General features: G+C 45.1%; 1 protein-coding gene and 2 non-coding genes across 5 annotated transcripts; 1 reads left to right on the top strand and 2 right to left on the bottom strand.

The window, feature by feature from the left end:
* Window positions 1-462: 462 nt before the first annotated feature.
* On the bottom strand, window positions 463-533 carry trnag-gcc (transfer RNA glycine (anticodon GCC)). Its single transcript has one exon. It is a non-coding gene; the product is annotated as a tRNA-Gly (tRNA).
* Window positions 534-1,355: 822 nt separating this feature from the next.
* LOC120822707 (cilia- and flagella-associated protein 47-like) lies at window positions 1,356-25,164 on the bottom strand. Of its 3 annotated transcripts, none has more exons than XR_013467604.1 (50): window positions 24,855-25,164; window positions 23,991-24,148; window positions 23,718-23,833; window positions 23,015-23,153; window positions 22,761-22,845; window positions 22,358-22,498; window positions 22,080-22,249; window positions 21,658-21,764; window positions 21,220-21,449; window positions 20,913-21,120; window positions 20,506-20,725; window positions 20,194-20,346; window positions 19,887-20,085; window positions 19,706-19,793; window positions 19,356-19,572; window positions 19,003-19,247; window positions 18,669-18,799; window positions 17,896-18,018; window positions 17,671-17,802; window positions 17,512-17,589; window positions 16,528-16,717; window positions 16,038-16,117; window positions 15,367-15,586; window positions 15,148-15,233; window positions 14,765-14,966; window positions 13,749-13,974; window positions 13,268-13,385; window positions 12,709-12,836; window positions 12,455-12,555; window positions 11,702-11,824; window positions 11,401-11,620; window positions 11,254-11,325; window positions 10,784-10,921; window positions 10,368-10,452; window positions 10,056-10,151; window positions 9,617-9,782; window positions 9,403-9,500; window positions 8,968-9,084; window positions 8,182-8,316; window positions 7,674-7,731; window positions 6,686-6,839; window positions 6,419-6,507; window positions 6,114-6,191; window positions 5,558-5,604; window positions 5,278-5,414; window positions 3,754-3,859; window positions 3,312-3,538; window positions 3,083-3,224; window positions 1,909-2,036; window positions 1,356-1,594 (listed from the first exon to the last, which is right to left on the bottom strand). XR_013467604.1 is itself a non-coding variant. In XM_078102262.1 (50 exons), the coding sequence occupies exons 1-50, from the start codon at window positions 24,996-24,998 to the stop codon at window positions 1,577-1,579; spliced, it is 6,924 nt and encodes a 2,307-aa protein (XP_077958388.1). In that variant the 5' UTR covers window positions 24,999-25,164; the 3' UTR covers window positions 1,356-1,576. The 3 variants fall into 3 exon arrangements, 2 of the variants coding, with proteins under 2 accessions (XP_077958388.1, XP_077958392.1); XM_078102262.1 differs by having other exon boundaries at window positions 7,674-7,786; XM_078102266.1 differs by having other exon boundaries at window positions 7,674-7,786; window positions 15,367-15,565.
* On the top strand, window positions 21,814-21,885 carry trnad-guc (transfer RNA aspartic acid (anticodon GUC)). Its single transcript has one exon. It is a non-coding gene; the product is annotated as a tRNA-Asp (tRNA).
* Window positions 25,165-25,279: the final 115 nt, after the last annotated feature.

Raw genomic sequence — 25,279 nt, 5'->3', positions numbered from 1 at the left:
CCTATCCCTGATTAGCTCGTCATGCAATGTCCCATAATTGCAGTGCTCTGCTAGTGTATGTAAGGCAGTTATAAAAAACCTCAACTGTTTCATTTGCCTCCTGCTTGCGCATGTTGAAACGCGCGCGCTCATACACGATGTTCTTTCTAACAACAAAGAAAGACTCAAATTCGTCTCCGTCGGTTGGGTGTACTTGCTGGTCTGCAGCGCTTAGTTTTAAGCCAAACTTCTATTTACGTCCCCACGGTGGTACAACTTTCCAATATCCTGGTTTAGCTACACAGCACTTCTGACACCATGTCGTGTTTGCTCAATAAAGTGCGTGAGTTCCTTTAGAGGAACAAAGAAACTACAACGAACACACACACACACACGCGCGCACACACACACACACACACACACACAAAAGCATAAGAACTGAAACATTGCCCCCATTGTAAATCCCTAAGTTAAAAAGACTGTTGCATTGGCCGGGAATCGAACCCGGGCCTCCCGCGTGGCAGGCGAGAATTCTACCACTGAACCACCAATGCTCACATGCCTCATGACATCAGAATATCTTGTGGATATCCACCAGGCACACAGGATACCAGAAGATGGAAAGACGTTGATAGGCAAAGGTTCTAACACGGTGTCACAAATATTTACGTGCAAACGCTCTTGCCTTTCTGAATCTTACAAAGGCACAGCGGAGGGAAGGATGCTCACAGTTCTGAAGTTCATTGGGCTCAGGGGCTTTTCTCCCCCGAGATGCAAAGAATAAATCCAGAGGAGGAAGTTTAGGATTTCACTGAAAGGGGCTGCGGCTACAGGTTCCCAGCTCATATCCACCAGGCCTTTCTCCTCCGAGATCCATCCATCCATCTTCAGCCGCTTATCTGGAGTCGGGTCGCGGGGGCAACAGCTCCAGCAGAACACCTCTCTAGGGAGGCGCCCAGGGGGCATCCTCACCAGATTCCCAAACCACCTCAACTGGCTCCTTTCGACGCAAAGGAACAGCGGCTCTACTCCGAGCTCCTCACGAATGGCTGAGCTTCTCACCCGATCTCTAAGGGAGACGCCAGCCACTCTCCTGAGGAAACCCATTTCGGCCGCTTGTACCCGTGACCTAGTTCTTTCGGTCATGACCCATCCTTCATGACCATAGGTGAGGGTAGGAATGAAGATTGACCGGTAGATCGAGAGCTTTGCCTTCCGGCTCAGCTCTCTTTTCGTCACAACGGTTTGGTAAAGCGAGTGCAAGAGTTCATTTTGATGCTAACTTTTTTGTCAGTAGACTTTGGTTAGTTAAGTAATTAGCAAGTAAGTTATTTGAATGAAGGACTTCTACTTATAAAGACAGTGTTTACAGCGGCTTGTGGTATGAATATATATATATTTTTACTGAAGTACAATATCTGAATACTTTCCCCATCAGTGAACTACCAATGCTTTTCTGTCCATTGAGAATTGGGCTTAATAAGGAAGTAGAATTCCCCCACAGACTTGTACAGAAGGCTCTTGTCCCTGCAAGCACATCCAGAGCCTTTGGGCCAGAAAATCCATCACCATACAGCTCAGCTTGTATTTTCCAGTCTCAGTGGGTCTCATCATGCTGTGAAAGCCACAAAGGTATGATAATTACCCTTTATTCAAAATGATTTCACATTTGGTAATAGGTTGAAAGCTACATCATTAACGTCCCAGCCACAAACTCATGTTTTGGTATCAGTCACGTCATATAATCCGTAAAAGATACCACTCAAACACACTCTTTGGTAGCTGTCAGTTTACGATTACCATCCAAGGAAGTAGTTTCTCCTTATGGAATAGGAGGTTTGTCATAACTAAGTGCATGCTTCATGGAAAGACATTAATAAGCGGTGCACATACACACATTATAGAGATTCAATATCAAGTATAATCTACCTGCGAAGTAACCAGTGCCTGTAGCACATAGACCCTGGTGTCACGCCAGGACCTCAGGACCACCTGACATGTAAATTTCCCCACAGAGTCCGCCTGGAACCGTACTGGAATGTCCACACAGCCACAATCTATTGGACAGAGGGAAGAGGACAGGAGGGGTGGAAAATGAAAGGAGTGTTGAGCGTAAATAATATTTGGAGATGCAGCAATTGCAATTTTCTTGGCTGATTTCAAAACCCGCCCAACAAGCGCAACATTCAGGACTGAGTACTGATGCTTCTGCATCCACGTCTTTACGCATCGTCGTGTTGACGCACTCGTTTCAATTCATGGTTCTAAAAGTCTTGCGTGTGTTGCAGAGCAATTCACCGGCAGAACAACAGGTGGAGTAACGTTTTTTGTCGAAGACGACCTAGAGAGTCACGTCTGTGTGTGTGGAAGTCGTTGGTTTGTTTCTTTATTTATCGTAGACTTTATTGCCCCGTGCATCGCCACTGCTGCTTTTCATCGCGGACACATTTGTCCCGTATTTCCACTTTGTAAACCTCTCGACCGGCAAACCGGCGTCTGTGGAGATCTCCATGAATCAGAGGCCATCCGCGCGTCCTTATGACTATATGACGGGTTGTATGAGTGGTCATATTTACGCATTTATTCCGACAAAAGCTCTTCAATCTAATCCGTTCTCTCGTAAAAAATCTTTGTTTTAATAATGGCGGGATTGCGCTATGAAAACGGAAGGGCAAGGGACACGCAAGGGGCTCTTGCGTCTGCGTGTCCTTGTGTCTCTCTGAAAACGCAGAAGCATAAACTAGGCTTTAGTGAGAAAGGAAGCGAGCGTGTGTCTTTAAAACTTCTTTCCTACTATCTATAGCACGTTTCTGTAAGTTCATAATAAGTAGTACTGTCTGTAGTTTGTGCAGCTGACAGCTAACTTCATTCATTGAGCACCATGTATGCAAATATATTCAACTGGGTGAAATCGGGGAGACTCTCAGGTGGATCTGAAGCTACCAGTCATGAGAGTGGAGAAGGAGGGGGAGAGAGGGAGGAATCGGAGGCGATTGAAACGGAGAGTTAATACTCACGTCTCTCACTCGCTAACGTTCGCCCTCCTTCTCTCCTTCTCTCCTCTCGCTGCAGCCTACCGCATACCTTTTATGTTTGTGTTTACCTGCAGGATTCTCCCATGGTATGTTGGCGTCTTCCTTAATAGGTATTATAACATTGCTGGGTAAGGCAAAGTATTGTGGCAAAGAAACCTCCACGCTATATTCTACTCCATTACGGTGGGGACCATCTCTTAATAGTTGAGCCTAACAAGATGCAAGAGAAAAAGAGGAACAGCTAGTTAACAACAGAGAAAACGATTCACTATCCTGCCTGAGCGAGAATGTGTGTACCTGAGGTTTGACGAGCTTGCTGACAGCCGCAGATGCCCTCACGGTGCTGCTGTTCAAAGTGTGCGTCAGCGTACGCCTCCTGAATTCGTCATCGCTCATGCTTTGCTGACCCCAGAAGGCCAAAGCTTGCTCCAGCGCCATATTGATCAGCGGCACTTGCACCAACTCTTCACACACCTGCCCCACCTTGCATTGTAAGCTTAGTAACGTCACACACACAGCCGGGTCTATTGGTGGAGAGAAACATCAGGGAAGTAATCTGCATTTAAATATCTATTGATTTAAATGATAATTGGCGTCTCCTGCAATGAGGGATGTTCATAACAAAATATCTTTCTGGAGAACTATTATGAACTATTTTAATAATATTTAGTTTGACTCAAATTCTGATACAACAGCCTACATTACTTTAGGAGCAACATTTGGGGGACAGGGTTCCTACCAGAGTTGCAGGGGATGGAGACCATGTTGGAACTGGGCTGTGCAGTAAAAGGGGACGGAAGAGGCAACTCTGCGGTGGCCTTCACCATATGGACCATATCTCCAACCTAGAAGGACACACAGAGTTAAGAAAAAGATCGTGAATTTGGAAAATTGGACATGACAAACTATTAAAGATATTAGAAATAAACTGACGACCCGGTTCATAAATTAATAAAATGCATAAAGTGTACACCAGAATACAGCCATGATTCTGAAACTATATGTAATCAATAAAGTAATGACTATATGGTAAAACCACTGTAATTTTGAAACTAATCAATAGAATAATATCAATGTACAGTTGTGATTGGATTTAATATAATGGAATCAAATGGAATGCATGCATGCAATACTTGAAAGCACCACAACTGATATTGACTGAGAGACATTCAAAATCCGAGTTACATTGAACTCACCAGAAGACCACTAACTTTCACACCTTTACGGATCTGTATAAATACCTGTAGGCAACCATTGTTCGCTGGTGGAGGCAACAGACGGGCACTAGGGATGGGCAAAAGGACTGACCTGGGGCCTGCTGGTTGCAGAGACCGGCGGCTCCTCAGCTGAGATGTTCTTTTTACCACAACACCCTTTCTTTTATTAAAAATACTTTTGATTTTAACTTTTCGATCCGCAATGTCCTTTGTTCGTCCGGCGTTTCTTCATTAATTGAACACAACAAATGGTGACCCCGACGTGATGAGGAGCGACGGACGGACGGAGGAAACAGCTGATCTGAACAAAGAGCCCGTCGATTGGATTTTCTTCACTCACACGGCGCCATTGAATAAGGTAAACAGCAGCCTGTTGTTTTAACACCGAATGCTGTATAGTTTATCATAGAACATTTAGGTGTGAGTGAACAAAGACAATGTTTTGAGGTCAACTAAACTTTTTAGCTGTTGGCCCCGGGAAGATAAATGACGTTATTTGTCTTTAGCTGTGCTTGTGCCAATTTCAACATAGAGAAAGCTGCGACTCGAACACATTCATCTTCCTATCGAGTTTTATTATACCCAATATCAGCCCCTAATTGATACAATATATATTTCTCATTTTCCCAATCACATAACAGCAAGCGACGGAGAAACCGAAACTGCTGAATCACATGCTAGCCACTAAGTTAGATAGTTAACGGCTATGCCAGCTAACTTTTTCTTAGTTGCAACTATATTCTTCTAATAATAACAAAAAACAATAAATCACAGTTCACAAGGCAGTGCGACTGCCTTGTGAACTGTGATGGAAACCTCCTTCTTTAACAATTACCACCGCTGTGGAATGATCAGTAGGGGGCGCTGCAGCCCGCACATTGCTACTGAATCTGTTTAACCAGTAAGTGGTTAGAGATAAGAACACCACTGAGTCTGACGTGAAAACGTTGTTATGGAATCATTGCACAACATATGTGGTAATTGTTAGTACAGGCAGTGTGTTTATTATAAGTTTTATTATGAAAAATGATTCATGGAACACTGACCTGAGGGCAAACTAGTAGCACAGAGCAGTACTTGGTGCCTGGGCAGAAGGGCAGGTAGTAGAGGTTCAGAGTGTCTTTTTGGCCTGACTTCAGACAAACAGTCCTCATTGCACTCAGGAACTCAGTGGCTTCACCACCTGCGTGCGCGCGCGAGCACACACACACACACACACACACACAGGTAATGGAACTTGCGGAATTGAACACAGGTAGTATAGTCACACACAAGCACGACTCCAATCAAGGCCGCACAGAGCGTGTGTGCATCTGCGTTACTTACTGATATCCGCCTCCTCCACACAGCTCTTGTCTGAAGTCATCTTCATACTGAAAGAGGAAGGAGGAAATGAAAAAAAAATCATTCATAATGTATGAATATCAGACTGCGATGTGGATGACCTCAGTCCGGCCTCAGATCCTCACCACCTCACCACAAAAAAATGTATGGATTAAAAAAAATCTAAAGTAGAAACACATATACTGGGCTTCCTTTGCAAGAACCTGCTCATTATAAACTGCTGTAAATTGTTTGTAAGGAACTGGGGGAATATCAGTTTTAATACGTAACTCAGGTACCCTTAAAGAATAGTTTTGGAAATAAGACGGTAAGGGTTCAACTGTCATGTTGTTTGACTGAACATTTAAATGGTTTTTACTTGTTACCTCGTTGCGCGGTGATGCAAAGTCAACATCGTAATTACTTTACATTCTGATAATAATTCTTGCCAGATCTTACACATCGTAGCTTGGACATACTTAAGAACGGACTAGAACCGCCTGTACTATACAAAATGTGTCATGAGTGTGTGTTGCCCCTGTGAACAGTTCATGCATACTTTGCCTCGGGGGCAGCGTGTTGAACAAGGACGTCGCTTTTCTCCAGCGGGTTGAAGGGAGACTCCACCAGCACCACCCTAAAAACAGATGCACAGTAGGATGAATGAAGCAATGCTACACACATACAAAAGCTTATGTTTCAGTGTGGATAGCAGGGCAACATGTTATTCACATCCTACTAATAGTTTCATATATCTAAAACCTGGGAAAATGTAACCAACACTATTTGGATATTTTGTAATATTATTTTCAGGGTATATTTGGGTGTCCATACGCGCGTGGACACATGGACACAGACTCCTACCTGAACTCGGCCTCCTCCTTGAAGGGGTTAGCGATGGGCACCTGGATCACTTTCAGCTGGTAGCACGGAGACATACACTTGACTGTGTTCTGAGGAGAAGCACAGGGAGGAGACTTTCATCTACCCGTTAGAAGCCTCTACATCGACGCTGTGTGACTTAACTACCGGGTTTGAGTGATCAGAAAGACGGGCCGTTAGCGGGCCGTCTGCGAATCTGCAGAGGCGTGTGACGCCGGTCTGGCCCCCCTCTCGGGCCACCGTACTCACCGCGGGCGTGACGCGACTGACGTGGGTCTTCAGATCGAAGGCCAGGGCGGCGGGGCCGCACAGGCCGAGGGGAGAAGCGGGGACGAGCAGGAGGGCCGCCTTCGCGGGCCGCATGCCGTAGCAGCAGAACCGGACAGTCAGTTCGGAGGTCGCCCTGTGGAAAAGATGATCCAATCATTTCCAGTTCCATTATAACCAGAATTCCCCCCGGCTCAACCAATGTGTTGGCAGGGTTTATTCCATTATTGCCCTAAAAGAGAAAACGTATTCTACATATATTTTTATCATTCTTGAATCTGCAGGTCAAATATGGCTGGGAAAGCCATGGTTTAAATCCCTCTAGAGCTGCTGAGTCATTTTCACATTTAACATTTAACACTTTTTGATCCATTTGATCCATTTAGAACTTTTTTTCTCACAATTCTCATATTCAGAGGCTTTAAGCAAAGGTTTAAATCAATGTTAAAGCCTTGGAAGACTATGTGAAATAGTTTGTGCTTGCTAGTCCCAGACCATAAATACTGGACTTTATCACTCCTATTTCTAATCGTTTTATCCTTTTTATCAGTTCTGGAGGTTTTCATATTGCTTTTAGAGTGTGAAGCAGAAGGTAGCTGGAGTCACTTGCCACTTTGGGCCCCATCTGGGGTCCCCTCGCTTCCAAACAAGCCAGAACCACGTCAGAACTAGTACCATAATATTGATATACTTTTTATCATGGGTGTGCCATTTTCGGAGCGGAGGCCAAGAAAGAGGTTAGTGTCCAAAATGTTTTAAACCTCGATTTATTTGCCTTTCAACAAATGTGCAACATTTTATTTTGATGTAATCATTACCCCGGGAGGTTTAGGTCAATGTTTGACACCAATGAGTTTGCGCTTAAAAGGAAATGGTGTCTGGGATGTTTAGACACCTCTTTAGACACAGATGTTCTTGCTCGAAACAATGTGTAGTGATTTTTAATTTTTCAAGGTTTCAAAAAACATACTTTGGAGGAATAGTGACTGTCGATCCACCGGGGAGGGAGAAGAGACGGGCGTCCTCTCCTAAAAGAAGTACTTGGTATTTCATTGGCTTTGAGGATGGACTTTTCAGACACACCTGCAGAAACACAGACACACGTGGAGCCAAAGTGTGTGCACGTACGTACAAACAACCCCAATGAAATCCATCTTCCTCGGAGCAGACACAGACAACAATTCTTGTCAGGCTTGTAAATGGCTTAACCTGGAAGCGTCCCCAAATGTATATTTGTGTGTGTTTGTAATCCTGTTAGTGTGTGCAGGGGTTTATCTATAATCCTGTTAATATATGTGTGTGTGTCTATAATCCTGTTAACGTGCGTCTGTGTCTTTCATTATCTGTCTCAGAGCTTATTATCTGAGCCGCTTTCATTCTCGCAGGGCTCATTCATTTGATTTAGGAGGCATGCGGTTGCATTTTTCCTTCTGGTGCCTTCTAGGATCAAAGTCGTTTGATTTGCGCGTGTGTGTTACCTGTTGGCTGAAAGTGCTGTGCAGACCTCCTGATAGAGTGACAGTGTCCAGTGCCAGGTACTGCGGCAGGTGCTCATGCAGGTGAACGCACAGAATTAGCATCTGCACTGGATTGGGGTCCGATAAGTCTGTGGGCTGAAGGTAGCATACAGGCACATACTCATTGTTTCATTTCTATTAAGTGCTGAAAGATCACACATAGGCTGCAACACAACATTAAACAACTCTGAAGTGTCAAATGTCTTCAGACTAGTCTTGAAATAATGGTGTATTATTTATAATCTTATGCTGAAGATTGAGAATTTAGAAAGTGTTATGTCAGAATTTTCTCTGCTCGTGGCTAAAGGCAGCAGCTACTAGAGACACATCCGAATCTCCAAAGTGAACTGTCCGTGTTTGAGCTGCATTGTGGGTAATGTAGGTACCAGGTTTTGACTTGAAAAAAGAATGCATGGAATTAAATAAGTTACATATCTAATTGTGCTGTACTGATCATGTTGCTTTTTCTTAAAACGTTCTCCCGTGACTCTGAAACATTGCAGTGTCATGCTACCTCTTTACAATATTGAAATAACTCACAAATTTAAATAAAACTAAAATCTTTACATCAAGATGTGCAGATACTTGGAATTGATAAAGGACCAAAACCACATGGAAATATATTGTCCGGTTAATTGACTGTTACCCGGGGTACAACCAACCAGAAATTACTTCAATCTGAAGGAAAATGTCAACTGAGGTCTGATGTTGTTGGTGATCTCGCAGTAAGAAAGATCTGGTTTCTACCTGTAGGTCTAGGTTGAGTCTAAGTGCAGTCAAGGCCTGGGCCACTATGATGTTGTTGTGGAGGATCTGCTCCAGGCTGCTGGTGGTGGGGTACATCCTCTGGAAGTGGCTGCAGATCTAAACGGGAACATGAGCAGGTGAGAGGGAATCAAAACCTCCTCTGCTGGGGTGGCAATGCGGGCTTCATAAATAAGACGTTTAAATCACAAGTTGGTTGGCAAAAACATTCAAGTTTGAGTTGCGGCAGACAAAAGCACTCATTCACTCACTTACACACACAAACTGGTGCTTAAGCTCCCCTAATTGTTTTCATAATCAATTGCATCCTCATCACATCACATCACAGCGCCACGTAAAAACCAGACCCACTATCCCTCATTGACTGACACACTAAGGAGTTACACAATGCACGCACACATACACGCATACACTGACCAGGTAAGGACAGTAGGCGGCGAGCAGAGTGGCGAGCACCAATCCGTCCGCCAAGTCCAGGTCGAAATTCACAATCCAGCGCGCTGCTGGGACGCTGCCTGTGAAACATTAACACGCAGAAACGACCCGATATGCATCAAGGCGTTAAAAGGCACCGAGGAAAATATTGATCTTGACTTTGAATCTTTAGAAAAAAAGATGCTGCGAGTCCTACCCGGTGGCCACACCGTCGTCCTCATGCTCCGGTAATGCAAGTTGAGCCATAAGAGCAACTGGAGCTCGCAGTGGGAATAGACGTTACTGGCCTGCAGTCTGGTTGCAGCGTTTTTCAAAGCTGAGTTGCTCCCAGCGGCCTCTGACACGCGGCACAACACCAGCACCTGAGCAAACGCGTATACTTTTTTTGATAGGTGTGTGAATCAGGGTGGCTGACTGACAAAGTTCAGCCAGTGAATGAACATTTAATCAGTCGATCCATAATAATCAGGTATTTTTTAACTGGAAGGGAAAGAAGCTTCAGAAAAAAGAAGCAATATTTAGGATAAAGCAAAAAATAAATAAAGTCACGGTAAACTATCACAGGATAACTTCAAACATGTGATTTAAAAGAGCACGTATAGTCTGACAAGATGGAGTGGAGGAAAGTCTTTCACCTTGAATATTTGCAGCAGGACATCAGTCCAGGATCGCTTGCTCAAAGACTCATAGTCAACACTGCTGTGGTCCAGACAATGTTCTCCCTCGCGTGACTGAGAGAAACACACACACACACAGTATGAATACGGCACAATGAGCTCTTAATATGTTGTAGGATTTAAGTAAAAAACTGAGCGAGACCGTGAGTGGAAGGAGAGTGGGTTTTCAAAGAGGCATTTCTAAAGCAATTGTTTCCCTTCTCCAGAAACAGATTCTAGAGGACATGTAATTTACTCTACATGGTGTCGGTGTAGGATGTGTATCTGCACCTGAGGGAGGGAGCACCAGTGTCGGAACTCCTGCATGTCAAGCAGGTACTCTGGTCGGATGTGACAAAGGGAGGCCCCCTGCGCCCTGAAAACAGATTAACAATGAATCCAAAAGTTGTCATTCGCAGGCCTCAGCAGCAACAGGACACATTTTCCTAAATCAAAACCAAAACCATAGCTGTTACCCAATGCAGTTTTTTAAATCTTACCCTCTGCATTCAAATCACTTTTCTCACATTGGAGGAGTTACAGAAATGTTTTCGGGCCTACCTTTTGAGATTGCCGTGGCGACTTCTACATAAAAAAGTGACTTAAACACAAAGCTGGCGCGTAGATTTGCCGCCACACGTGCAGGACAAAAAGGAAGGAAGGAGCCGTAGTCCCCATCGCATGGCATTTGTCTGCGTGCAGCCCACCTGAGAAACGTCAGCATGGCTCCGTGCTGCTGCAGCAGCTGATCGGTGCGCCGGTCGAGATCAGCAGAAAGTGGCAGACTCCGAGGAATACCGGGAATCGGTTTGCCGGTCAGGTGGTGGAGCATGTCCGCCACGGACCTGGACACAAGGACTTGATAGTTATGTCCATGTGTGATCTGGATCAAGAGTCGAGCCCTTGGTGGATTTTCCTCTCAGCCTCTAATCAATCAACCCTCAAGTGACTCCTCTTCAGCATTATTTAACAGTTATCCGTTACTTATTTATAAAGCAGATCATTTGCACATGAGAGCTTCTTCTTAAGAGCTTCTGTATAAAAGCATTGTTAGTTAGTAGTTAGTTAGTTAGTTAGAGTTAAATGACCCAGTCTCATCCCAGTGGTTGAGTATATTTAAACATCCACTTTGTAAGTGGCTTGGTATGTCAACTATTTGACTCACTCATATACACACCTGGAGTCTTTGTTTTGACTGACTCTATAAGTTCGTCCACCTGAATCAGCCGTCTGAATTTTTGACACAACTCTGGAAGGAGAGAAGATGCGTTGTTATAATAAAATGAGAAGTCTCCCCGAACGTGGCTCCTGAACTCCTGAACACCTTCTGAGCGTGTGGGGCACGGAGATGGGGTTCGGTCCACTCGGCCACCCGAAGAGGCTAAACCACCTCTCTGCGGCCATCAGTACATTCTGGGAAAATAGTCCTTCCTCCGAGTCGGTTGCGGAGAATACTGGGGCGCCGAGGCTGGTCGAGGGGTCTCGGTTGGGAAAGACCTCTGTACTCCTGCCGGCAGGAGCGCAGTTGCTGTCCGGAAAGGAGTCTGACGAGGGAAGGCACACGGAAAACACTGAAACATCACAAATAAAATGCAACTACCAAAAGTCCATTTCCTCGCTCTGACCTGATGCCAAGTTCTGGTTCGTTGAGCTGCTGCGATCGAACAACGACGAGGACGAGGAAGTCGGACCGGAGACCGGACTTGGTGTGTGATGCCGCTGCAGGATCGCCTCAACAGCTGTGGCTCCTAATCGGGCAGTGAGACATCAACCAATCAGACGAAGAAATGATCAAAGACGATAACTTTGGCGTTTTTGAAAATCAGTGACCCCTCAAAGATATATCACACATCTTTGTTAAAACGTAGCAATTATCCGAGAGAAAAATACAGCGTCTTTCGACAAAAAATAAGCTGATATCGAACAATATAGAAAGTCAAAACGTGTCAAACCAAGTTTGGGCTTTCACACAGTGATCCTTTGATTTCGGGTCCTTGTTATTGTTTTGCTTAGCTGTATGAATCCTTCCTGACACTCTCTTCCTCAACACCTTCTCTCCTTCTCTCTGCTATACTACAAGATAATTGGAAGAGGAAAATGTTCTGTTCTGTTCCCACGATAAAGTGATAGAAATCAATTGTTTGCCGGTGATGCCATCAAATTTGAAGCTAAAGGTAACCTCGAATTGGACGAGCTAGATGCTACAACAGTTTTGCAGCTACTTTGCTGGCATGTGAAGTTATTCATGTGGCAAGAAGGATTTCTTTTACAGCTTTCCACACTAACTCATTGGACCAATAATACCTTTCCCTGCTCCTTCTGTCTCCCCGTGCTATATAGAGCTGCATTGTGTCATGGCTGTGTGCTTGTGCCAGTACCAGTCTTGAGAACTATCTGTTGCTCGGAGCGATGCAGGGCCATATACGGCCAGACTGTCAACACGCAGTTCTCAGCGACAGCACACAAGTTAACCTTAAACCTGGCAGAAGAAACAAAACGAAAAAAGTCAAGTTAGTAGATTGAATCAGCTTTAATTGTGTAGGTAAATCAGAGAAAGAGGAATCAGTAAATAAGAAATGGTACAGGACAGTTTATGAGCGCCAGGATGGAAGAGAGTAGAGGAACAGGTTACTTGTTGTGGAGGTGGTCGGTGAAGGTGATGGCTGTGCAGAGGGACAGAGAGATGGCGGAGCAGAAGGACACGCTGCAGGCTAGAGCGGTCTCATGGGCCTCCTGGGTCTGAATGCCTACCCGATGTCTCTGTGGTTGCAGATACAGTGGGATTAGTTCCACTGATCTTTCTGTTCAAGTGCAAGCAGGCGCAAAATTGGGTTTCGCTCAATCTGCTGTAAAATGTTCCAAAAACTGACTGGGGAGATAGCAGCAAAATTAAGCAGGAGTGGTAAAGACAAAAGCTGTGAAGCATACCATGTGGATTATCATCAATACGCTGTGAACTAAACCAATTACATTTACAGAGATATGATCATTTTCTCTGTCATTCACGACTGAATGCCTTCGAATGATGAATCGCATTTACCGGTTTAAGTTGTGACTTTTAAGGAAGAATTATCTTGATCACCAATATATTTCCAATTCCTCTGAGGTCGGTATAAAGAACAAAGTCCGTTTGTTTGGGTCAGATAGTTTTCAAGCAACTTTTTCATCAAAGTGTAAAGTGGTCTGAGTACCTTATCATGGTTTGGGGCTGGGATGTTGTTACCCTGTGGGAAGATGATGGAAACAGGCCGTATCTTTGACCCATCCTCCAGTTCCACCTCATCCACTTCAGCTGCTACTGTGGTTCCACTGCACGTAGAGGACGACATCTCCAATAAATAAAGTTGCTTAATGCACCTGTGCAATAAGCACTTTATTTACATCGGACCACGGCCCCGGCGTAAACTCAGCAGGAGCAATGTGCATTAGCGGGTTGACTCCCAATGTAGGCTAAATTCAACAGGAGTTTTTAGCAAAATTTTAGAGACATTTAGCCTTTGTTCAGTGACTCAACGCAGCTGGCAAATTACCACAAGCTGAAACAAAACGTAAGCAGGAGGCATTCATACAAACTAACAGTTACTGGAACCACTTTTTAGCCTGGGTTTGAGCAGAAAACACAGTGTGTGTCTGTGTAGGTGTGTGTGTGTGTGTGTGTGTGTGTACACAAACCAAGGATATCCCCTCGCCAGCAGGGTGAGAGTGGCACTCGCGATGCCTTCCAGGGGTACCGGTGTGAGAAGGATTTGAGGGGGGTGGATGGTGATACGGGGTGGCTGGATGATAATAGCGATGGACAGCTCTCTGTAAGGTTCATGCCCCACCTCTCTTCCTGTCCCTTGTCCTCCGTTGTCTCCCAAGTAAAGAGGTAGGGACAGTTTGGTCCCTTTGTCGGACCCTGTGTGAAAATAATCTTACATTGCGTCAGTGCGGACTAGAGGTGGATTTCTAACTGTGTGTCAAGTACAGCAGAATGTTTGGAAGCCCACACAATAGTTATGAATGGTATGCGCCTCCACAAAAACACCACAACACCTCGGGAGAGGACTTGTTGGCTGCTCCAACAAAATTTAAACGCCAATGGATGTTTTTGATACCGGATTCAACAATAAGCAATTAAATCATTCTCTCATTTCAGCAATATATGGCAAAGAAAACCACCATCATCTCCACTGTGAGGAAGGATGGCAGGGCAGAGTACTATTCACTAATCAGGGGGAAACTGGCTATTCGTTGGGCGGAGAAGCTGGGCAATAACACTTGTGCAAATCAATCTGAACGTGCTACGAGAAAATTAGCCCCTATTTTATGAGGGTTTTACTGATCCCAATCAGACAACATTTGTCTTTCTTTCAAGCCAGAGCAAGTCTTATGTCAAATGAGGTTTCAAATAGATAAGTCTCAAAGGCACTCTGGGTTTAGGTGAAAAAGTAAAGCATAATTTTGCAAACTACTGGGCTGTTGCAAAGCAATGTACTGCTGTGGCTTGATGTATTTTAGAGACCTTAGATTTGGAATGTTATTACTGCTAAATCTTACCTCCAAACAGCCCCTCCGTGACTTAGTATTATTCAGGCCTTGTGGAGTATGATTTATTTATTATATAATTATAATGTATCTTTGTGTGAAATTTTATTTTGAGGGATGTTCCATTCTGTGGTGTGTGTGTGTTTTAAATTGTTTCTCACCCGCCGTGTGGATGCTGACTGTGAGGTAGATGGACTGACCCGGCCCCAGTATGCCTGATGATGGAAACACCTCACACAGTTCTCCCTCTCTTCTGTACTCGGACCCCTCTATTCCTCTGCGGTCAAACCACCAGCTAATGTGTTTCCTGGCGCCTAAACGCCAAAATGTGCTCTCCTCACACACCGCTTTCAGCTCCACCGTCTGTGAAGGGAGAGAGAAGCTAGAAACAAAATGGGACTAAAAGGACAGATAGAGGGTTTTAGATAGTCAGTGGAAGTACAAGCTGCAAGACAGGTAGAAGGGAAAGATCCGTATAAAGTCCAAGTTTAGAAAAGGGGAATGAATAGAGGGAAATAAAATGAAGAAGGACCCTTGTTGATACCTTGCTGTAAACATCGGACAGTTGTGCCTGGGTTTCCAAACGGAACTCTAGGCTTGAGGGGGACATTTCCAGTGGGGCGCACAACACTGAAAAGATTGTTATAAACAGCGAGGGAAAGAAAAACATTTAATTCAGAGAAACATGTGACATCTGTACACATAACATGGAGTATTGTATCATCTACGATTTAAGTTCGATTCCTGCAGGACACTCATTAACCTGTGGCCTGTACGTGCAGGGCCTCTTGCGTCGCCATGGCGACGGACCGGGGGAGAGGTCTGATGACGTGTTTCCTGCTGCACGCCGACAGCGAGGACGAGGTGGAGCGGGAGGACGGAGCAGAGGGAGGAGGCGGGGGGGCAGCGGGCCACATCGCTCCGTTGACCAACAGTGGGAGGTCAAAGTCATAGCAGGCGGCCTGCAGGAACACATCTCCGTCCTTATTTTACAAAACATGTTCACAGACAAACATGTTAAAACTATGGAGAGGGAACAAGATCTGTTGTTGCCTGTTACTGCCTTTCAATTCCAGCGTTGTGTCATATATCAGCAATTTAAAAGAAGAACGGAACTGGATGAGTTCAGAGGCTGTGACTTCTTACATCGGCTTCTGTGAGGACAGCTGTGTACCATCATGCACCAGGGTGAGTTATAACAACGACAAACCCTGGTTTACAGCGGAACTCCGAAAACTACGACTGCAGAATGATCGTAGGTAACTACGCACTTCTTTCACTTTTGCTATTGAGATTTTTTCTTTTGGACTCAAAGCTTGACAGACCTGTTACTGGTCCCTAAGCTACAATGGGACGGATGCTGTTCAGAAGTGCATTCGATTCATGGATGAACGCTATGCGTATCTAGCAGGAGATGCTTGGTCCAGATCTGACCTGCGTGGGGGAGAAGACGAAGGAACAATCCACAGTCTGATTGCGGCTGACTTCCACCACCGTCACTCCCGACTCCTTCTCTGCTCGTAAAAAATTGGAGAAGCAATGGCAAGAACATAAGTACACGGACCAAAAATCCAGATAAACCCAAGATCGATGAGCTGTGTACTTTATGGGGTCTCCCACCCTTCCTAGTCAAGTCATTTTTCAATAATGATCTAGAAACTGGGAAAAGACACAGATCACGCTATACACTCCTCTGTGTGAAAGTCTAATTTAAACCATTTCAATGTTTCTCTACATGGCGTTGTCCTTTCCGATGGTAATATCTGTTTTGGGGGCGCTCCAATAAATACCCAGGAGTGTTGAAATGGAGCTTGGATTTAAATCCCTTAAATCCTTATATTACTCATATTACAAAAATTAATTTGCAGTCAGCCCATACAATCACAACACTTCCTTATTGCATGTTTGCAGAACAATTACCCACCTATCAGCTGTGAGATTTGCTGCATTACGTCCAAATACGGACGTGCCGAGGACTGAGGGAGGCGCAAAGAGAAGTCTGTGTATGCCGCCAGGTCGAAGGTCACCCGGGCTGCGGCCGACGAGCGGTTTGTCAGAGCGAATGGTATCGCTCGGCGAGAGCCAGCGTAGACGCCTTGAAACTGGAACCCGGTCTGTAAGAGAGGGAGGGACAACTCAACACGAGTAGATTCATCTGGACGGTGGACATCGCCACACCGGAAAACATTGCAGGTATTATAAGGCCGGGGGATGAAGGAAATTCATAAATCTCATCCAAAGGTGTTCCCAGGCCAGTGCAGAGATATAATCTCTCCACCTATATATATATACATATATATATGTATATATATATATCATGTAAGTCAGCTGATAAAGATGTATACTTAATGGTGGGATACAAAACGTTGCTTCCAAGAAGATAATTACTTGAATTAAGAGCATGTATCAGCTGGAAATCCCAAATTTAGTTGCAACAATATATTCTGAATCTTATGTGAAAGCATAACCAGCATAACTGAGTGAAAAAAAAATTACATTATATATTCAATTAGTGAACAAAAAAATCTGTAAAGATTTTACACAAAAAAACAATCTCTAGACAACACGACTTCCAAGCAGGGCAGAGGATGGACATTATAACAACCCCCAATCACAACAACAATGGTTCATGTCGTGACCTGCATAAAGCCGGTATTTACAGCTAAGTACACGTCTGCCCAGCTAGCGCATAAATACACACCGCGTGGTGCCAAGAGCAGATATCCAGGATTTCTGAGCTATAAAACTGATTTTGGGGTGAGATGTCTGGCAGCACATTACGTGTGTAGGATGGCCGAGTTCTTTCTGTCTCAAAAAAATGGATCATCTGCACACAGCTCAGGTTTGATGTGATATTTTCAAAGTGTACTTAGTGATATTCACATGTCTTTTTGTAACACAAACTCACCACACTAAAGTCTACATTTGGAGGCTCCACGGATCCGCCAACTCTCAGCTCGATGGACTTCATGTTCCTCAGAGCTATCTGTAACACACACACACACACAAATCGTGATAATAAGAAAATGATGAGCCCTGTCTCCTCGCATTTCAACCCCTCACCCACCTCCACTCTGGTGTCAAACTTGATGACCGAGTCGGGGATGAAGTGGATCTCGAGTGTGGCCCGCCCCCCCATCGGCACCACGCCCTCAGGTGGACTCACTACCAAGCCCGGCAGTGGATACACATCCAGCACCTGCAACAACATCCAAAACAGAGACATAAGAGCATAGGGGTTATTTCTTCTTCTTGTGTGAGCATTAAACCATCGTGGTTCATGGGCAGGCACCTGATAGTAGGCGTGGTGCTTCCCGGTGTTGTGTAACACTGTGATTCTGACTGAAGGCGCGTTGAGAGGCGCCAATCCAAACGTGACTTTTCTGTCAGCCAGCTGGACGCTGGTGGACCCGACCTGTGAGGACAGGGAGGTTTAGGAGAAAAGGGAAAGTCAATTCTTCATACCAATGTGCTGTAATTAACATAACAGCTCTCTCTTTAACCCGACTTGTTGGATTCTACTTGTCGGAGATTTCTCCCGTTTCACTGAATTGCTTTTTGACAGCTTACGTATTGGTGGCGTTTGTTCGAATGGTTGAAGGACATTTTTAATGGATGTTTTGATGCCACAAAACTGCAAGGAAAACTTCCCACCACATGAAGCCACTGTTTGGGAAGATTTTCGCTGCATTTTTAGGCTGCATTTACAAGTTAAATCAATCAATGTGGTGGACATTTAAATAGATAAAGAGGCTGGATACACTATGTGGTGCTAGAAATTGAACTTTAAACCATGGCTGTGAAAATGAACATGTTAATCTATAAAATATACTGAGATCCAAAGGGAATCCACAGACTAAATAGTCCTTTTTGTGGTAGACCAGTTTACGTCTATTCTAACAGGGACCATTATGTGGCTCCCTGATAAAAGACAAACGTTTCTTCTGTACCTGTTCAGAAAAAAAAGAACTGATTTATGTACTGTATGTTAACTGCTGCTGCTCCGAGAGTGCTTGTTATGTTGTTCATATAACAAAATATATTAGCATTTGGAATGTACTAGACCTTAGCAACACAATGCAGGCGTTGCGTGTTGCCCTCGTGGACACAGAGGTCAAAGTCTCCCTCAGAGGGGGAGGAGAAAGAGGGATGCCACACGACCTCGCAGTCCAACTCCCTGTATGGCTCCACTGAACCTGGCAAGGGAGGGGGAGGGAGGTGTATTTGTTTGTATTAGCCGCAATTAAAATAGAACAATCTATTTATTACAAAAGTTGCTAATCAATAAAGCTAAAAAGAAACACAACAGGGAGGAGAGATGATGCACGGTGGAGTTTCTGATATGATAGTTTTGTGCCTCCCACCCTGGGACACTAAAATTGAGCTGCACTTGTAGCACCTGCAGCTGGCCGAATAGAGAAAAGGATGCCGCTCTGTGTGACCACCGGCCTCCACTCGAATTCAGCGGTGCGGTTAAGGCGGTTCCGAAGGGTGACGGAGCTCCTGTATCCTGATTGGGCGAGCAAAGCGTTGGTGGGGTGGATCACCAGCCGGTCGGTGGACAAATCCAGAGCCATGGGGACAACCCGGGCCTGGACCAGAATCTGACCAGGGTGTTGCTGGTTCACAGAGAAGGACACGGGTCTGGGGGAGAGACGTGATGTTCATAGTTCACTAGAACAGGCCAATTATTTACATGGATTAAGGTGTGTGTGTGTGTGTGTGTGTGTGCGCGCTGCTTCCTCCACGGACCTGTAGAAGTGACCCATTTTGCTGCTCTGAAATGTCAGCGGCAGGGTGTTGCGGGAGTTGGGGGGCATGACATGAGAGAGGGGGGAGGAGCCCTGGAGCTCGATGCAGTCCACCTCCAGCTGCACCCAGACAAACACTGACAGCCGATTGGTCACCTCCAGCTTCTGAACACACACTGACTGCACACACACATCACCAAAGTCCACCAGCAATGGACCTGATGGGGACAGACACATGTATTTGATGCCCAATAGACTAACACATGAAAACACACTACTACCTAATACACCGACGGATCACACACTGTTAGGATAACCATGACTGTGTCGCTTCTGAACTGAATCTCTAACCTATGATGATTTGGGAGAGCTCCTGAGCCGTCAGAGTCCTGTTGCAGTCCGCCACCTCCTGGCTGGTAGTGGGAACTGCACTAATGACCTGTAGAGATTGCAAGAGATTGAGGCGGTTAAAAAAGCAAATGTTTCCCTGAATTTCCGCATTGAAATTGATCTTGACCACATTGGATCCGACCTGACTGTCAACCTCGCGGTTGGCGGATGTGCTGTCTTTGGGGCGGTTAAGTCTAGATGCTGGTGAAGCCCCAAAGTAGTTTGGCTTGGTCTCAAAGGTTAGACTGTTCTGCAGGTCACTGAAGCCGAGCGTAGGTGGAACGAGCCCGTGAGAAGGAACGATCCCGATGTCCACGTCGTTCTCCACTGCTTTCTGCTGTCTAACGAACAACAACACAGATGCAACGGCACTTTTTATCGTCCACCTTTCTGACAGAACAACGTCGGGCTTCAGGTCAGCCATCATAGATATTCACCTGACGGCCTACCTCTCATCGGTCTCCTGCAGGCGAGTTTTTCCGAGCTGCCGGGTGAAGTCTGCGTAAATCTTTCGATGCCTCCGTCTCTGCTCTTCCTCTTCCTCAGTGAAAGCATAGCTGGTGTCTACATAGCAATAGCGCTGTACACCTGTGAAGAGGGTCCTTAGCGAGATAAAATAAAGGGAAGGAATCCTCAGGTTACGGTCAGTCATTCAGCGGCTTTAAAAGCCAGTTTGATGACCTTTAGGAAAAACCTGCTGTCTATGTCTCTAACACATTTTTGTTGAGCATATGGAACAAGTTTTCTTTTTTAAACTCTACCTGTACTGTCTGTGTGCGGAGGCAGGCCTGTTGCTCGCCGGGCGGTCATTGGGAAAAGCCAGGAACTCCTCCCCCTCCGGCCTCCGCCTGCGGTGTTTGTGGAGTAGAGTTCGCCCGGCGCCCAGGACGGCCACGGGCAACGTCGCGCGGCAGCGAGACAGGTCGCTGGAACGAACGTCAGGCAGAGATCCAGTCGGATTGGTCACTGCTGGAGTGATGCCTGCGAAGCGGCCAATCAGAGCAGGACAGATATATGAATCCTGATCATCAGAAGTCTGGTTATTCTTTCGTGGACATGTTTTTCTCCATGTTGTTACCAAAAGAACAACATGTATCTGCTAATATTATTTATGTGTGTGTGACTACTGCTTTTGGTTCTTGGCTAAGATTTATCCTTCAATATTCACCGGGATTCAGCTTAGGCCCGAGGTGTGTGGTGTCACAGCGGCACACAGCGGACAGGTTAAGAGTGATGGTGTGGAAGCAGAGAAGCACCAGTTCAGTAACGTCTTCCATGGTGTTGCCACCTCTCTGAACACCAGGACCTAAGACATCCAGCTTCTGGCGCACCTGAAAGCTCCCTTGCTGGCGCGCGGTGAAAGACAAAACTACATCCTGTGCAATGCAACCAAGAGAAGAGAAAAAGGTTCCCATGAATGCCCCTCCGCTTATATTTGAGAATAGAAAAACAAATCAATCAATCAGTATTCCTACCTGGCATTGCCCGGCGGCAATTGTGCCAGTGGAGGGATCGGTGGTGAAATGTGCCACTTTGCGGAAGCGGAAGTAGACAGGAAGTTGAGGGCAGAGGTTCTGTAGCACACACAGCAGGTCCACGCGTTGACCTGTCGCACAGGTGAGGAAATCAAATTTCCGAGTAGGACTTGGCACCAGGGACACAGGCAGTCCGGAACCTGTCACTGCCAGCTCCACACTGCTGCTTGCTAAAAAGGAGGGGGAAAAAGACTGGTTGAAATTAAATAACAGTATTTATAATCTATAATCATTATCCGCTTTCTTCAATCATCAGGTAATAATTCAATAAATTAAGTTGTGTCACCCGAATGTCTGGCTCAAAACTGTACTCTGACCACTTGTAGTGGATTGTAATGGATATGCAATTCGAAGTGAGCGTGTGTGTTTGTTGAGTACCGTTACAGTGAGTGAATCCGAATCTGCTCCCAACCGACTCAAACAGCAGGTAGAGACAGTAGTCCTGCCGGCCGGTCGAGCGATGGCACTTCCTCTGACCACTTTTGCTGAAAAAGGGACAGGTTACGATAGGCCACGCCCCTATGATGCAATCACTCCTCGTTAGTATAGTGGTGAGTATCCCCGCCTGTCACGCGGGAGACCGGGGTTCAATTCCCCGACGGGGAGGATTCTTTTTTTTTTTTTCAAGGGCATTGGATTGGATTGCGCTTTGTGTCAATTTCACACTTTAAAAGGACATTTTACTTTTGAGCTATTTCGTAAAAACGGCAGTAAAAATGTTACAGTCACTCTGCATGTCATACCCTTAAAAAATGTATGTATGTATGTATGAAAATTTGGGGGTTTCTGCCACAATTTACCTCTTGCTCATGGGGCTGAAGCACACTGCCACAGTGGTTTTGTCGTACGGTCCCAGTCTCCCCTGTTTGGGGACGAACACCAACACCTGAGAGACGTCGGGCTTGACTGGGCTGCACCGCTCCATTCCCTCCAGCAGGACAGTGTCGCTGCTCTTCTGAAGATCTACTCCCTACACAACAATCACAGTAAAAGCCTTGATAGATTATCAGTTCATTATCCAACTGATTAATTCTTCTGATCCTCAGCTGCTGCTACTTTCCCAGAGGGCATTACTCACCGCCTCGGTCCCAGCAGCAGTATCCTGGAGCAGGCCAACCCAGTCACATGCCCGGGGGGATTTGTTTCTCAGAACCACTTTCTTCACGCTGGACGTCCCGAAGTATAACGGTCCAAACCACAGGCAGGACAGTGGAGCATCCTGGTGTATTGGAGAGCCATGTTAAGGGGCGCCACACCAGGTGCACAGCTACCACCCATCTGACGCTGCACACAACCGAACAGGGCCGGATGGTAAACGGCAGTGGAAGCAGGATGGCAGATGAATACAATTATGTGGCCATGACTGCTTTTGTAGTTTGCAGATGACGTATCGCCAAACACATAAAGACTAACTTTCGGCAGTCCGTGCTGTGCACTCCAGCCTAGGTAGTATAAATATTGCACTTGGATCACTGAATTACCTGCATGTCCAATACCTCAAGGCGCTGGTCCACCACCTCAGCTTTTATACTGAGAACTACATCAGAGTGATTCTGGAGTTCCAGCCTGGGACAACAGGAGGATAGGGTTTGGGTAGAGCGACACACAAAATTATTTTTTTGTAAAAATTCAAAACCCTAAAATAAGAACCTGAGCATTAGTTGTCTAATCTCTTCAGTACATATGATCTGTGTTCATAGTTATGTTAGACTATTGTTTTTAAAGCCTTCCTTACAGAGCCTTCTCATCTATCTGCCTGGGTCTGTCTGTGCGCAGTTCCACCTCTAGCCACAGGGTGGCGCCAGCTGCTACAACTCCACCGCGGGGTGAGATTCGGACTGAGGGGTCTCCATTGTACTGCAACTGGAACACTCCTTCAATGCACAAATACAAGAGTTTTAACACTGAGTGAATATGCTAAAAGCCACATACTAAATATCTGAAATACCAGTTTACATTAAACAGTAATAACACTCATAAATGATTAATCTATGACTAAATAATTCAGACATTCCTCGACCCGTTCTACTGTAGAAGAAAAGCAGGTTTAATTTACCAGAGGAGTGAAATGATCTTTTTAGTATAATGGAATGCTGTGTCAAAGTGGCCCGTGCTTTATTTCTCATGCAGTAAACTAACAGCTTTCTTGGGTTGTTACATTGTTAATAATGTTAGTGTTCCGAAGTTTCCTCATTCTTTAATCACACAACTTTGCAATTTCTTGATTTGAAAGGTTTTTACCACTGTAGTATCAATTAATTGAGTAAGTGTTCGGATCACTGACCATGCAGGTACCAAAGCAGGTACTTGCATTGTCAGGCTTTGAGAAAGGATTCTGATGATAGATGTATTATAAATGGGGCAGATAATGAATATGTCATCACCACTTCCGCAACAGGATTCAGAAGCTCCGGCCCAGAAAGACGGGCTCAATTTACCTGGCGCTGATCCCTGATTGGTTATATGATGACGTTTGCTGATCACCTGACTGCTTGCTGCAATGCTTCCAAAGTCTAGTACTGACTCTGTTAGGAAGGAACAAGCCTTGGGCAATCTAGAAGGACCAGTAAAGAAAGTTGTGAGTTTTGAAATGTCAAAACATTTGTTGAGATGTGTGTTGAGATGTCAACAAAAGCCAAAGGCAGTTTATCTGGTACTTCATTGGGTTAATAACATCTCATATGTTTATAACGTATGTATAGCGTGCTTACCCCAGCAGAGGGATTTTGATGGTCTCTATATAATCGATATGAATCAGAAGGCAGTCTCTGACCTCCTCCTCTTCCTCTGGAGTAAACTCAAGCAGGCCGCTCACAGACAGCCCGGGGGCCACCAACTTGGCTGTGCTGGATGCTGAGAACTTAAAAAACTACATGGCAAAGGAAATAGTGGAGAAACGGGTGGGGGGGGGGGGGGGGGCATCAGTCACACGTTTGAGAAGAACCACTTTGGTGGTAGATATAGATTAAAATAGCAAACGTTTAGAGGCACCGCTTTAGCTAGAGATAAACATATGCATCTTAACCTGCTATACAAACGCTAACACCGCACAACCCAAAGAGGCCGAGGGGAGTTAATTGAACTGAATTGCACTAGTTTAGAAACATTGGCAACTCTTGAAATATGAGAAAAAGAATGAAACGTGTAATATTCTGGAAACATAAATAATAAACAAAACATGTTTACTTTGAATACTAAAGTTATCTGTTATTAACTAATGTTAGCTTAAACATGACCCGTTGACGAATACCATGACTTATTATAGATATGTTAGATAGATAAATAAATAAATAACGTTAGATAACTAGATAGCTTATTGGATTGGTTATCGGTCGTGGACGTAGCATATCAAACTAACAAGATATGTGTAGAGTAAGTCGTTTAAGTTAATTGGTTAACACTTAGCTAACGTTAGCTTAACGGTAGTTCCTGCGCACGAAGCACTTGCACGAGTTACTGAGCAATTTAGCGTCAACGGCTAATTCCCATTAAGACAACGTTAACGTTTTATGTTTTTTTTATTTCGTATGCATTTTGCTAGTCAATTAAGAAAACAAACTCATTATCCCCTTTACCTTTAACACGGGCTTTCCCATCCTTATTTTCTTCGCAGTTTTCCCAACATTTGTCACCGTGAGTGTCGTCTTGTAAACCTGCCCGACGCTCACACCGTTGAACTCGACAAACGGGGGGTCAACTCGAACACAACTCCCAGCCATGACAAGAGGTTAGTTCACCTTCCGATTACTACCGACTTATAACTTTGGCAGAAATGTACCTTGCGTAACACGTTTGTTGTCGTCTATTGGTATCCACTTACTGACTCGCATAGCGATAGTCAACTTTACTGTTGCTACCCAAATGTTAGAGGTGAGACGTTCAAGTGGTTTCTAAGCGACGGAGTAGCGCTCGTTTTACAGTCCCGGGCAGACCGGTGGGCGGAGTAGCTCTCGACGATGAGCAGTGACGTTGAACATTTATAAAACTATTTCAATGTTTA

This window comes from Gasterosteus aculeatus, chromosome 1 (assembly GCF_964276395.1).
Source record: "Gasterosteus aculeatus chromosome 1, fGasAcu3.hap1.1, whole genome shotgun sequence".
Taxonomy (NCBI): Eukaryota; Metazoa; Chordata; class Actinopteri; order Perciformes; family Gasterosteidae; genus Gasterosteus; species Gasterosteus aculeatus.
Note: the sequence above shows the minus strand (reverse complement) of the source record. Positions and strands in the feature narration are given on the sequence as shown.